Source organism: Gadus chalcogrammus, chromosome 7 (genome assembly GCF_026213295.1).
Source record: "Gadus chalcogrammus isolate NIFS_2021 chromosome 7, NIFS_Gcha_1.0, whole genome shotgun sequence".
NCBI classification, from domain to species: domain Eukaryota; kingdom Metazoa; phylum Chordata; class Actinopteri; order Gadiformes; family Gadidae; genus Gadus; species Gadus chalcogrammus.
Window position 1 is genome coordinate 1,136,770 of NC_079418.1, and position 15,000 is coordinate 1,151,769.

The window sequence follows — 15,000 nt, forward strand, 5'->3', positions numbered from 1 at the left end:
CCTACCTGGGTCTCCTCACTGTTCTTACCCCCTCCTACCTGGGTCTCCTCACTGCTGTTCTTACCCCCTCCTACCTGGGTCTCCTCACTGTTCTTACCCCCTCCTACCTGGGTCCCCTCACTGTTCTTACCCCCTCCTACCTGGGTCCCCTCAGTGTTCTTACCTCCTCCTACCTGGGTCTCCTCACTGTTCTTACCCCCTCCTACCTGGGTCTCCTCACTACTGTTCTTACCCCCTCCTACCTGGGTCTCCTCACTGCTGTTCTTACCTCCTCCTACCTGGGTCTCCTCACTGTTCTTACCCCCTCCTACCTGGGTCTCCTCACTGTTCTTACCCCCTCCCACCTGGGTCTCCTCACTGTTCTTACCCCCTCCTACCTGGGTCTCCTCACTGTTCTTACCCCCTCCTACCTGGGTCTCCTCACTGTTCTTACCCCCTCCTACCTGGGTCTCCTCACTGTTCTTACCCCCTCCTACCTGGGTCTCCTCACTGCTTTTCTTACCCCCTCCTACCTGGGTCTCCTCACTGTTCTTACCCCCTCCTACCTGGGTCTCCTCACTGCTTTTCTTACCCCCTCCTACCTGGGTCTCCTCACTGTTCTTACCCCCTCCTACCTGGGTCTCCTCACTGTTCTTACCCCCTCCTACCTGGGTCTCCTCACTGTTCTTACCCCCTCCTACCTGGGTCTCCTCACTGCTGTTCTTACCCCTCCTACCTGGGTCTCGTCACTGTTCTTACCCCCTCCCACCTGGGTCTCCTCACTGTTCTTACCCCTCCTACCTGGGTCTCGTCACTGTTCTTACCCCCTCCTACCTGGGTCCCCTCACTGTTCTTACCCCCTCCTACCTGGGTCTCCTCACTGTTCTTACCCCCTCCTACCTGGGTCTCCTCACTGCTGTTCTTACCCCCCTCCTACCTGGGTCTCCTCACTGTTCTTACCCCCTCCTACCTGGGTCTCCTCACTACTGTTCTTACCTCCTCCTACCTGGGTCCCCTCACTGTTCTTACCCCCTCCTACCTGGGTCTCCTCACTACTGTTCTTACCTCCTCCTACCTGGGTCTCCTCACTGTTCTTACCCCCTCCTACCTGGGTCTCCTCACTACTGTTCTTACCCCCTCCTACCTGGGTCTCCTCACTGTTCTTACCCCCTCCTACCTGGGTCTCCTCACTACTGTTCTTACCTCCTCCTACCTGGGTCTCCTCACTGTTCTTACCCCCTCCTACCTGGGTCTCCTCACTGTTCTTACCCCCTCCTACCTGGGTCTCCTCACTGTTCTTACCCCCTCCTACCTGGGTCTCCTCACTACTGTTCTTACCCCCTCCTACCTGGGTCCCCTCACTGTTCTTACCCCCTCCTACCTGGGTCTCCTCACTGTTCTTACCCCCTCCTACCTGGGTCTCCTCAGTGTTCTTACCCCCTCCTACCTGGGTCTCCTCACTGTTCTTACCCCCTCCTACCTGGGTCTCCTCACTGTTCTTACCCCCTCCTACCTGGGTCTCCTCACTGTTCTTACCCCCTCCTACCTGGGTCTCCTCACTGTTCTTACCCCCTCCCACCTGGGTCTCCTCACTGTTCTTACCCCCTCCTACCTGGGTCTCCTCACTGTTCTTACCCCCTCCCACCTGGGTCTCCTCACTGTTCTTACCCCCTCCTACCTGGGTCTCCTCACTACTGTTCTTACCCCCTCCTACCTGGGTCCCCTCACTGTTCTTACCCCCTCCTACCTGGGTCTCCTCACTGTTCTTACCCCCTCCTACCTGGGTCTCCTCACTGTTCTTACCCCCTCCTACCTGGGTCTCCTCACTGTTCTTACCCCCTCCCACCTGGGTCTCCTCACTGTTCTTACCCCCTCCTACCTGGGTCTCCTCACTGTTCTTACCCCCTCCCACCTGGGTCTCCTCACTGTTCTTACCCCCTCCTACCTGGGTCTCCTCACTGTTCTTACCCCCTCCTACCTGGGTCTCCTCACTGTTCTTACCCCCTCCCACCTGGGTCTCCTCACTGTTCTTACCCCCTCCTACCTGGGTCTCCTCACTGTTCTTACCCCCTCCCACCTGGGTCTCCTCACTGTTCTTACCTCCTCCTACCTGGGTCTCCAACCTGATGTCTTGTTTTGATCATGCTTTTGGCGACGCAGCTATGGCTGTTTTTGACTCTAGATTGTTTTCTGAAATATAAGGCGAATGTGGGTGTCATGAATGGTGCCTTGAAATAAAATGTGTTGTTATTATTGTTATTAATAATATTATTATTATTATTATTATTATTATTATTATTATTATTGTTATTAATAATATTAAACAAACTGCAGATCAACAGGAGAATAGCTTAGTGGATGAGATGCAACACTATCTTGTTATATCAGCATGTCACTTTAAACTGATTCACTATCATTATTACTATCATTAGCCCAACCATATAGCCAGTGTTGGGGTAGTTACTCAAAAAAAAGTAATTTGTTACTTATGACTAGTTACTTCTGTAAATTGTAATAAGATTACTTTACTAGTTGCTGCATTTGAAAAGTAACTTCACTACTTATTACTTTATTTTCCCGTTACTTAATTGACTGTAGATACATGGACAAACATCATAGCCCTATCATCACTTAGTGTTTATTGTATAAATCTATAAAAAATGGCATATGAAACCATATGAAAGGCAAGGCAAGGCAACTTTATTTATATAGCACTTTTCATACACAAGGCAGACTCAAAGTGCTTCACATATAAACATTGTCATACAATAAAATTAATTAAAAATTGATTAATAGAAAAGAATGAATGAATGAACCAGATCTATTTCGCAAGCTATGACATCGTAAGTGTCTCTTCTTCTCACCCTCTTGCAGGCAAGAGCAGCCTTCTCAAGTTTTAATAATGCTGTCTATCTAGTGCCTAATTCATTCCTAAGTAGCCTAACTTTGGTTGTTGGCGGACCAAATGTCTGCGGTGGTGGACACATGATCCAGGGAGGACTCGAAAATTATTTTGAGCTTCGATTCCATGTCGGTATAACACTTGTTCAGGTAACGGGAAAATGTCTTCCTGTCGGATGTTGGTTTGCGAGTCCGGGTACTTTATCTAGTATTTTTCTAATTCTGGGCGATTCAATTGTCGACAGTGGAAGCATGTCTTCTACAATGAACCCTGCAACCAGCCGGTCTTTCTGTGTCACCTGCATCTGCGCTCCAACACATGAACACTCCTTCGAACAAGCAGCTACGTCACTCAAACCGATCGTTATGGCAACATGCCGAGGCAAGCAGGCGCTGCAGACACAGAGGCAGCACGCATGCACGCACCACAACAGATCAGAACTTTACATTCAGGCAAATACGGGTAGGGTAACGCAGGAAAGCGTGTTACTATAGTCTAGTAAAGTAGTGTAGTTACGATATATTTTCTGTAATGCGTTACTTTACTTCGTTACCCAAAACAGTAATATCGTTACTGTAACACGTTACTTTGTAAAGTGTTACCCCCAACACTGCATATAGCTGTGGAAAAACGTTATAGTCCTGAACATTTTTAAACTGTAACACGCAGTCTTTGTCGTGGCCAGCTTCTCGGACCACAAGTTATGAAGCCACTAAATATAATCAAATTGACAATTAAACAGGAAACATTGACCCGGTTCCACTGACGTCATCATCCACTAAATAAAGTGTTCTGTTTTTTTTATCATTTAGGATATGCTGCTGTCGAGTGCCAACATAAAATCAAGTCACGTTTGAGGAAGAAGTTCTGGTGTGTGTTTGAGGGAATCGCTAAAGCAGGACATTCAACACCTCTGAATGAGTTTTACACAGAGATCTTCATCACAAAGAGAGGCAGTGGAGAGGTCAACCAGGAACATGAGGTCAGGCTGATTGAAGCAGCTTCCAGGAAACCAGCCGAGGAGGAAACACCAATCAGATGTGAGGACATCTTTAAACCATTACCTGGAGAAGATAAACCAATCAGGACAATAATGACAACGGGAGTGGCCGGCATTGGTAAAACCATCTTAACAAAAAAGTTCACTCTGGACTGGGCTGAAGGAAAAACCAACCACGACATAAACTTCACATTTCTCCTCACCTTCAGAGAGCTGAATTTACTGAAAGGGAAAGAGTTTAGCTTTGTGGAACTTCTTCATCACTTCTTTATTGAGACCAAAGAAGCAGGAATTTGCAGATACGACAGGTTCCAAATAGTCTTAATTTTGGATGGTCTGGATGAGTGTCGACTTCCTCTGGACTTCCAGAACAACCCGATCTGTAATGATGTCACAAAGTCCACCTCGGTGGACGTGCTGCTGACAAACCTCATCAGGGGCGACCTGCTACCCTCTTCTACCATCTGGATAACCACACGCCCTGCGGCAGCCAATCAGATCCCTGCTGAGTGTATTGACATGTTGACAGAGGTGAGAGGGTTCACCGACCCACAGAAGGAGGATTACTTCAGGAAGAGATTCAAAGACGAGATGCTGGCCAGCACAATCATCTCCCACGTCAAGAAATCACGAAGCCTCCACATCATGTGTCACATCCCAGTCTTCTGTTGGATCACTGCTAGAGTTCTGGAGGACTACTTCAAAACATCCCAGATAGAAGAAGAGACGCCCAAGACCGTGACTCAGATGTACAGCCACTTCCTGAGGGTTCTGTCCATAGAGGGGGACAGGAAGTATCGTTCGATAGCTGAAACAGATTCACAATGGAGTTCACAGAGCAGGCACATCATTGATTCTCTGGGAAAACTGGCTTTTAACCAGCTGGAGAGTGGCAACCTGATCTTCTACGAGGACGACCTGGCAGACTGTAAATATTATTTCAACGAAGCCTCAGTGTACTCAGGAGTGTTCACCGAGATCTTTAAAGAGGAGTGTGGGCTGTACTCAGGTGAGAAGTTGTTCTGCTTTGTCCATTTGAGCATCCAGGAGTTTCTGGCTGCCCTTTATGTATTTCGGTCCTTCGTCCACAAGGGTGTCAATCTGCTCTCAGAAAAACAACCAACCTTGGGTGAAGATAAACTCCTCCTCTTCTACCAGAGTGCTGTGGACCAGGCCTTGCAGAGGGAGAACGGACACCTAGACTTGTTCCTCCGCTTCCTCCTGGGCCTCTCTCTGGAGGCCAATCAGAATGTCCTACGAGGTCTGCTGGGACAGACAGGGAGTAGAAAAACGTTCACTCAGTTTAAACAAAGTATGCTGAGACAGAAAAGAAGTAGCTCACAGACCAACAAGGATACCGTGTCTTACATCAAGAAGAAGATAGATGGTGGAGATCTCTCTCCAGAGAGAAGCATCAATCTGTTCCACTGTCTGAATGAGCTGAACGACCGTTCTCTAGTGGAGGAGATCCAGCAGTTCCTGACATCCGGAAGTCTCTCCAGAAAATCTCTGTCTCCTGCTCAGTGGTCAGCTCTGGTCTTCATCTTACTGTCATCAGAAGAGGAGCTGGACGTGTTTGACCTGAAGAAATACTCTGCTTCTGAGGAGGGTCTTCTGAGGCTGCTGCCAGTGGTCAAAGCCTCCAAAACATCTCTAAGTTAACTAAAAACATATATCACATTACAAGCAACACAATAAACAATATATATAGAGTATATATAGATATAATATACAATAGTAGAATGTAAAAGTTATGATAACATAGGAAACATCTTTCGATGTTAACTTATAACATGTATCTCAATATACAAAACGTTATATTGTGTAACCAGGTTAAAAAGTCAAACTCAAAAACTAAAAATAAGGAAAGCCAAGAATGAATAATAACTGCTTATTAATAATTAAATTTAACTGCATTTGAATATGTTGCTATAAGTATAAATAAGTAATTATAGATACGGTTACAAGCATAAATATACGTTCATTATTAATAAAAGGTAACCCACTATTTTAAAACGTTATAACCTTGTTCAGTAGTCGGTTATATGGACGCTTTGGGTTTAAACAATAGGATGGGTTGGTACAGAGACTTCAGGGTCATGTGGGCGAGGGGTGAGAGGTCACGGGTGAGCGGGAAAAAGGAGAGAGAGGGAAGAGACAAAGAAGGAGAGTACTTTATTCTCTGTAGAGATCGCCCAGCTAATGATGATATTTCAACATTTACTTATTAAGTGGAACCAGTAGCGGTGCCAAAGAATTATGATTGCGGGAGCTACGGGGGGCTAGATGGTTTATAGCAGGGCCTGATACATTTTGACTCAAAAAATAATACTACACACTACAATATGATACGAATCAACCAATCAAATCACAAAACAAGCAGCAACGGTCATCATCACTTATACAAATGAAAAATAGGAATTCATAGTTCAGTTTTGTTACTTATAAGTCAGTCCGATCACTTTATATATATATATATATTGTAGCGGGCCTGGGGGTGTGGGGTTTCCACGCCACCAAGTTGAACAGATAGAACGACCCAACACACAGAGAGCAGTTCAAAGGGATGAGGCGATCACACAGATCCTGCCTGCTCGCTAGCGCTAGCCCTAACTCTGGCTTGTGGTAGCCTGCTCCTCTTTTTAACAGCAAGCACTCTAGCTTAATGGCCTTCAGGCCTGCCTCGTTATCTGGAGGAATTCCTTATATGGCCTGGGGGCGGAGCCAGCTGGTTGCCAGGCCTACCACTCCCCTCACTCCTCCCTGGCGTCTGCCACAATATATATATATTCTTATAACTTGGGCTCCCATCTGGTCGTTCCCGCGCTGCTCGCCACATCATTATAACTGGGGGTTTTGGGAGGGGGGGCTTGGAGGGGGCTCAGCCTTTTTAAGGGGGAGCTTTAGCCCCCGCTTGCCCCCCCACCCCTTGTGCCGCCGCTGGTTGTAACCCTAATATACAAAACATCTCTGTAGATGTACTATAACAGTAAAATTAATATACAAAACGAGAGTAAAACACTACAAAATTCCTATATTAAATATTATACATTTTACAGCCAATATTGAATAAACACATAAGGATCTAATATATTCACTAGTATCTCTGATTAAAGATTTCAACATAAGTCCCGCATTATGTTAAAAGATCTACGTTACTTTAATCACAGTTCTTAACGTGTTCTGTTTATTCTGTATGCAGGCTGAATAGCTGTGGTCTGTCAGAGAGAAGCTGTGAAGCTCTGGCCTCAGTTCTCTGCTCCGACTCCTCTAGTCTGAGAGAGCTGGACCTGAGTACCAATGATCTGCAGGATTCAGGAGTGAAGCTGCTCTCTGCTGGACTGGGGAGTCCACACTGTACACTGGAAACTCTCAGGTCAGTTTTACTCAATGTTCAAACACAAGTTTCATATCAGAGGACATTGAAAAGAAAGTTAACAGGTCTAAATACATAAGTAAATTATGTAGTCTCAGTGCTCAAGACACATTTTATACTGGCTACTATCTTTTTAATTTAGTGGCACCCTAACAAATGTGCATCCCTTTATTAGACGTAAAAATGTCCTTGGTCACCTACCATCCTTCTGTGTCCATTCATGTGAACAGATTCACTCACTTTAAAGGTGTAATTTCCCGAGAAACCATTTAATCTTGTTCCTTTTGAAATACGATAGGTCACTCAGAGTTGCATATGCATGCTGAACATGAAAATGTTCTTCTACCTCGATTGCCTGCGTTACCAAATGAAAGAAACTAGACGCATAAACGAGCAAATTAGAAAAGCCACACCAACAGTCAGTTTGTGAATTAATATTCATGGCCTCGCCCTCCTCGGTTTGCGACGGGAAGACAGTATTGATTTTGCGTCCAGGTGACACAGGGCCCATCTCGGCAGGTAGGAGGTAACAGCAAGGTGCTTGCATTGCGGAACAAGTTTGTGCCTGTGCTATTTGTGTCGATAACAAATCAACGTTTCATCTCTTGGCCAAGAAAGAAGAGTTGAGTATGAAATGGTTGGATTCTGTCCCTCTCCCCCCTCCGTCCCTCTCCCCCCTCTGTCCCTCTCCCCCTCTGTCCCCCTCCCCATTTTGTCCCTCTCCCCCCTCCGTCCCTCTCCCCCCTCCGTCCCTCCCCCCTTTCCTCCCTCTGTCTCCCTCCCCCCTCTGTCCCTCTCCCCCTCCCCCCTCTCTCCCTCTGTCCCTCTCCCCCATCCGTCCCTCTCCCCCTCTGTCCCTCTCCCCCCTCTGTCCCTCTCCCCTCTCCCCCCCTCTGTCCCTCTCCCCCCTCTGTCCCTCTCCCCCCTCTCCCCCCTCTGTCCCTCTTCCCCCTCTCCCCCCTCTGTCCCTCTCCCCTCTCCCCCCTCTGTCCCTCTCCCCTCTCCCCCCCTCTGTCCCTCTTCCCCCTCTCCCCCCTCTGTCCCTCTCCCCTCTCCCCCCCTCTGTCCCTCTCCCCCCTCTCCCCCCTCTGTCCCTCTTCCCCCTCTCCCCCCTCTGTCCCTCTCCCCTCTCCCCCCCTCTGTCCCTCTCCCCCCTCTGTCCCTCTCCCCCCTCTCCCCCCTCTGTCCCTCTCCCCTCTCCCCCCCTCTGTCCCTCTCCCCCCTCTCCCCCCTCTGTCTTGCCCTGAAAATTCATTTAAAATGAAAATGCAAACACAAGATTCTTGTGGAACTTCAATGGGGAATAAAGACTCACTAGACAGATAACAACTTTGAATACTACACAAACAGTTACTGATATTTTTAATTTAGGCGATTCATTTTTCAGAGGGAGGGAGGGAGGGGGGAGAGGGACGGAGGGGGGAGATGGACGGAGGGGGGAGAGGGACAGAAGGGGGAGAGGGACAGAAGGGGGAGAGGGACAGAGGGGGGAGAGGGACAGAAGGGGGAGAGGGGCGGAGGGGGGAGAGGGACAGAAGGGGGAGAGGGACAGATGGGGGAGAGGGACAGAAGGGGGAGAGGGGCGGAGGGAGGGAGAGGGACAGAAGGGGGAGAGGGACAGATGGGGGAGAGGGACAGAAGGGGGAGAGGGACAGAAGGGGGAGAGGGACAGAAGGGGGAGAGGGACAGGTGGGGGAGAGGGACGGAGGGAGGACACGGACAAAGAAAATATACATCATAGTAGAATATAAAAGTCATGATAACATAGGAAACATCTTTCAAGGTAACCGTATAACATGTATCTCAATATACGTTATATTGTGTAAACAAGATGAAAAGTCAAACTCAAATGCTCCATTTATTATGAAATAATAAATAAATGAAGCCAAGAATGAATAATAATTGCTTATCAATAATTAAATACAGCTATTTTTAAATAATTGTTATAAGTTACGGTTAAGGTTACATGCATAAATATACGTTCACTATTAATAAAAGGTAACCCACTTTTTTAAAACCATTGCACCTTCGTTCAGTACGTTTGGTAATATGGTCGCTGTTTGGGTTCAACCAATAGGATGGGTTGATGCAGAGACTTCAGGGTCAGCTGGCGGAAGGGTGAGAGGTCACGAGTGAGCGGGAAAAAGGAGAGAGGGGGAAGAGACAAAGAAGGAGAGTACTTTATTCTCTATAGAGATCGCCCAGATAAATGATATTTAAACATTTAATAATTAGTTGGAACGAGTAGCGTCGCCCAAGAATTATGATTGCGGGAGCTACGGGGGGCTACATTGTCGATAGCAGGGGCTGATATGTTATCATGCAACAAATAATACTACACACTACAATGTGATACGAATCAACCAATCAAATCACACAACAAGCAGCGACGTTCATCATCACTTACGCAAATTAAAAATATGATTTTATAGTTTAGTTTTGTAACATATATGTCAGTTCGATAGGTCTTGCAGTGTTTGGGCCACGAGAGTAGCAAACTCTCTCAACTCGGGTTCCCGTCTGGTCGTCCCGTGCTGCTTGCCACCTTATTATTATTTAAAAATAAATTGGTTCATGGGAGGGGGGGCATGGAGGGGGCTCAGCCTTTTTCAGGGGGAGCTTAAGCCCCCACTTGCCCCCCCTCCCACCCCCCCTTTTGCCGGTGCTGGTTGTAGCCCTAATATACAGACAATTTCTGTAGATGTACTATAACATGTATTACAATACAATGCATAATACTACAATCCAAAGTAAAATTAATACACCAAACTGTCTAAAACACTATAAAATTCTTACGCATAAAATATTATACATTTTACAGCCAATATTGATCCTAACATAAGGATCTAATGTATTGATTAGTATGCATTAATTAAATATTTCTGATTAAAGATTTCAACATAAGTCCTGCATTATGTTAAAAGTAAAAGATCTACGTTACTTTAATCAGAGTTCTTAACGTGTTGTGTTAATTGTATGCAGGCTGAATGGCTCTCATCTGTCAGAGAGAAGCTGTGAAGCTCTGGCCTCAGTTCTCAGCTACAACTCCTCTAGTCTGAGAGGGCTGGACCTGAGTAACAATGATCTGCAGGATTCAGGAGTGAAGCTGCTCTCTGCTGGACTGGGGAGTCCACACTGTATACTGGAAACGCTCAGGTCAGTTTTACTCAATGGTCAAACAGTTACACCCAAGTCCTACATCAGAGGACATTGAAGAGATTTACCTCCAGAAAGTTAACAGGTCTCAATAAATAAGTAGAATATGTCCTCTCAGGGCTCAAGACACGTTTTCTACTGGTGCCAATTACTTTTTAATTTTTAACAAATGTGGTCGCAGTCCTTTATCAGACGTCATAATGTCCTTGTACCATCCATCTGCGTCAATTCATGTGAACAGATTCACTCACTCTAAATAAGTTGTTAATATTGTGATTGCATAAGGGGGCTTTTTCTGTTTTTACCGCCAGTGCCTCGACATCTTTCCTCACAAACCAACTCTTCATCCTCCTCCTCCTCCTCCTCCTCCTCCCCCTCCTCCTCCTCCTCCTCCTCCTCCTCCTCCTCCTCCTCCTCCTCCTCCTCCTCCTCCTCCTCCTCCTCCTCCTCCTCAATCAAATACCTACTAATAATAACCAGCTGCTGATTGGATAATATACTCCAATAAGGATTCATCTTCTTCTCTGGGTCATCCTGAATAGTGCATTTCTTCACATGCTCTTGAATAGAGCTAGTGCTGCTGTGACATTACAACGAAACTTTGCACAAAGTACAAATCAGTGTTTTAGTTTTCTTATCAAAGAAGAGTGTCTTCATGGGAACTTCAAAATACAGCCCAGCTTTAACTCAGCCCTGAACTAAACCGTGGCAGTCTGCGTGCATCGCAGAGCCCTAGAGCTCGTAAGTCCGCCCCTTCCGCTAGACCCCCATGGGACCTCTGAGATTGTAAAATATGAATGGGTTTCAATGGAGAGAAACTAAATATTTTCTGGTCGCAGTCTTTATATGCCCTGGATTACACATATGTTGTGTGTGGATTTAAATGATAATCTTTCACGTCAAGAGTCTGACCGATTATTGTGCAATTGTTCATTTAAAGGCTGTAGAGAAAAGGCACAATGAGAAAGACTACACGTCTCGTATGTGACGTCACGCTCACTGCAACTGGCGTGGACAAGACAGACAACCTCCCCATCGACATAACTGAAAATCTACACATGCCCCGACTTATAATGGTTTTCACCTCTTTCGTTGCTGTTATCCTCCCCTTGGAAAAAAGCGGTGAAGGGGAGCAGAGAGATCGCCATGTCTGTACCAGAGTGGAGGTGATGTATATCATTCGCGCCGAGATAAGCGAAGAGCTGTAGTTCACAAAGCTGCCTCACACAAAACCTAACTTTATCAAACTTCTTCGTGCATTTTTTTTGTTTTCTTTGCATGAAATTATAATTAAAAATTATTTATAACTTGCAATATTCACACAAAACGTGTTCTAAAGCTTACTATATCTAGTACTCATTATCTACATTGCTAATTCTTTATTCACAAATATGAATTGGATTCAAAATAATATTGTTATATATATTTTCTTTAATGAGACAAACTCATTAAAGCTCTATTCATTATGAACTAATAAATAAGGAAAGCCAAGGATTAAGTCCAGCTGTATTTCAACAGCTGTAAACAGTGGTGTAGTGGTTCTGGGAGAAGTGGGGATACTCTAAGTGGCTTAAAGCGCCCTGTGTTATAAACAGTGACATTAAGACTACTCTTGCATGTTTAGTGCACCCATAAATGGGCCTAGCCTGGCAAAAGCCAGATCTCATCTCAATCTACGTTGAGTAGAGGTCTGGGAACCACACATTAATTTGCTCGTATTTGAGGCGTGGTTTACGATTGCCCAGAGCTGTTAATTGGGCGCTACGAAGGTCTATCATATGAGTCTGTACGTAGCTCATAGCCAATCGTATCAATTATACCAGGTGACGTATGTAGAGCGACAGGAATTACATGAGGAAGAAGACGATGGGTGTGTCGCATAGACCTCGTCATCATCTTGCCGTCGCTTCCCATTCTGTGATTGGTTCCCTATCTCAGGCAAAAATCGGTTCCATGGAATCCAGGCTGCCTAGCAGCGCAAAATGAAATTGCGTGCAAGGCAGCATGGGTATACCCAGGCTACAATGGGCCAGTAATGTTGGGACATTGTCACTTAACTTCTGCTGCTTGGCCAGGTTTGACTTTGCATCAGTCCTGGCCCACAGACTATAGGGTGAGACCACTACATTATTATGCATTCTGAGTGAACTATTCCTGATTCCTTAGTCCATCCACACATGGAAATAGGACAGCTACTCTCACGTGTAAGTAGTCTATCAGCCAGTCGTTTATTAAGTAAACTGTTTCTTGTACAGATGATGATGGCCAGAGTGCTACCATTAGAAAATTAACATCATTTTTCAAAGGGGTTTGCAAATATTACTGCAAGGTATTGTATGTTACTTATCTTAAATATATTTTAAGTTTCACATGAATACATTTTAAATTCTAATAGATTAAGTTGTTGTTGTGAGCACTGCTTCATACAGCAGGTCTGAAACTTCACTGACTGCTTTAATGAGTCGCTTAAACCGTTAGAATGGAGCATGAATCTCAAGAAGGCCTGGGCCGTGATCTTTCATTTGTTTCTGACATTAAAATGTCGTCACCTTTTTGGGCCATCACCAGTTTGCACCCCTGATAATAATACTTTTGATGATGTTAGTGGTTTCCCTGATCTATAATCTAGATCAGGGGTCTTCAACGTTTTCCAGGCCAAGGACCCCCAAACTGATGGACAGATGGAGCGGGGACCCCCTACTTACATATTGTATTAAATTGGGTTTTATATTAAACTGCTCCTATAGTGCCATGTATAAATGTACCTTGTTATTTTGCTTTCAATACTAAGATATTCAAATAATACACAGGTTCATGTTCATTTTTTTTTTATTCTAAACATGTGCAAGGTACAGTGAGTAGGGTGGCCTTGCCACTGCCATTCATAAACATAACATAACATAATAAACTGATACCTGCCAAGATCACCAATGTCTGTTTTATCATGCATAAAAGCTATTCAAATGTTAGTGTCTTTCTTACCACTCCACAAGTAGTCCAGTAACTTATCAACCCCAGCGTGTCCGGTTGCTAAGCGACTATTTCACTGCTGATCGCTTATTTTCCCGATAATGACCGGCGTTCTGTACATTATCCCTTACATAACAGCACTCTCTCTCTCTCCCAACAGTCTTGGCTGCGTGCTCTCATCCAAATACGTATTGTTTGCGGCGGAGGAGGGGGTAGATATAAAGACCGGACTAGAAACTAACGTCGCTGTGCTGCCCTTCTTCTTAATTGAAGGAGCTGGCAGAGAAAAGCTCTCTCCTGCTGCGCTTTCATTACAATCAAATGCATAAAAATGTCGCAGCCAGTCCAGATGTGACGGGTGGGCGCGAGATAGGGCTGAACATTTAATCGAATTCACATCGATAACGCGATGTAATAGAACACGGTATGCAAATCGCAAAGGCTGTGAAAAAATAAATAAAATAAAGTGATTTGTTACCGTTACTGACTGCAAATCAGTACGATTCATTTATTTTTATTTTACAATTCAATAGTTAAATAAAGAAGTTTATAATATAAATTAATCTCCACACATCGGCCTGGCCTAAAGGAAAGAGCAGTTTCATGTTGACTGCTTCCCATGTTGTGTTGGTCATCATACTAAAGAATGATTTATTTATTATTTAGTGAATAGTACACAACATAAGGAACTTAATGAATTATAAAAAATCGCGCATTAAATCGCAATCTCAATATTGGTAAAAATAATCGCAATTCGATTATTTCCCCAAATCTTTCAGCCCTAGCGCGAGAGACATACAAACGTAAGCTTACCACTTTTGTAAATGCCGTATATATAGTACATGATAGGAACAGATCTGTTCCGATTAGAAATCGGATCAAAAGTGTCCATGTAAACGCAGCTAGTGTGTTGGATTCATGTTAATTAAAGGCATTTCAATATGTGGAAAAAATGCGGGGGGAATATAAAAAAAAAGTCTAATCAAACAAAACTTTTGCGACCCCCCTGCAGTACCTCCGCGGACCCCCTAGGGGTCGCGGACCCCCTGTTGAAGACCTCTGATCTAGATGGTAGTACAATCTAACCGAGTTCTAGGTAAAGGTGCTACTTTAATCAAGTGAAATATAAAGAAGTCAAAGTGCTGTCGTTGAGTGGACCTCGCTCCACAGCGGAATAGAGACTAGGGCGCTACAATACTGATGTATTATGTGGCCGTTGAATACCCGCTTGTTTCCGGGAAGGCCTTCTTCCACAGGTGGCTCCGTGGCAAATGGTCCCAATCCAAATGTGGTGTAAGATATTATGTGTGAGAAGCATTCTCTTGGCCATCTTCATGCGCTGGCCAGGAAGTGCTTCATAAAAGGACCTTCTACGTCACCAAGGCAACGCCAATTGTGTTTGGAGTAGGACGTTCACAAACTGGTTGGCAGACTTGAAAAACACCGAATTTTACAGTGTGTGTGTGTGTGTGTGTGTGTGTGTGTGTGTGTGTGTGTGTGTGTGTGTGTGTGTGTGTGTGATGGTGTGTGTGTGTGTGTGTGTGTGTGTGTGTGTGTGTGTAGCTTGTCTGGCTGCCTGGTCACACAGGAAGGCTGTGCTTCTCTGGCCTCAGCGCT

The 15,000-nt window shown here is 45.2% G+C and overlaps 1 protein-coding gene across 9 annotated transcripts in view; it reads left to right on the plus strand.

The window, feature by feature from the left end:
* Nucleotides 1-15,000, plus strand: part of LOC130385356 (NACHT, LRR and PYD domains-containing protein 12-like) — a 167,379-nt gene that overhangs the window by 8,326 nt on the left and 144,053 nt on the right. For 6 of the 9 annotated variants that reach the window (XM_056593827.1, XM_056593831.1, XM_056593830.1 and 3 more), the window contains exons 7-8: nt 3,694-5,537; nt 7,082-7,257. The exons of 2 other annotated variants lie outside the window; for them this stretch is intronic. In XM_056593827.1, coding sequence (XP_056449802.1) covers nt 3,694-5,537; nt 7,082-7,257 — 2,020 coding nt within the window. Of the gene's footprint in view, nt 1-3,693; nt 5,538-7,081; nt 7,258-10,239; nt 10,414-14,946 lie in introns of all 9 variants that reach the window. One more of the 9 variants, XM_056593838.1, reaches the window with a different exon arrangement.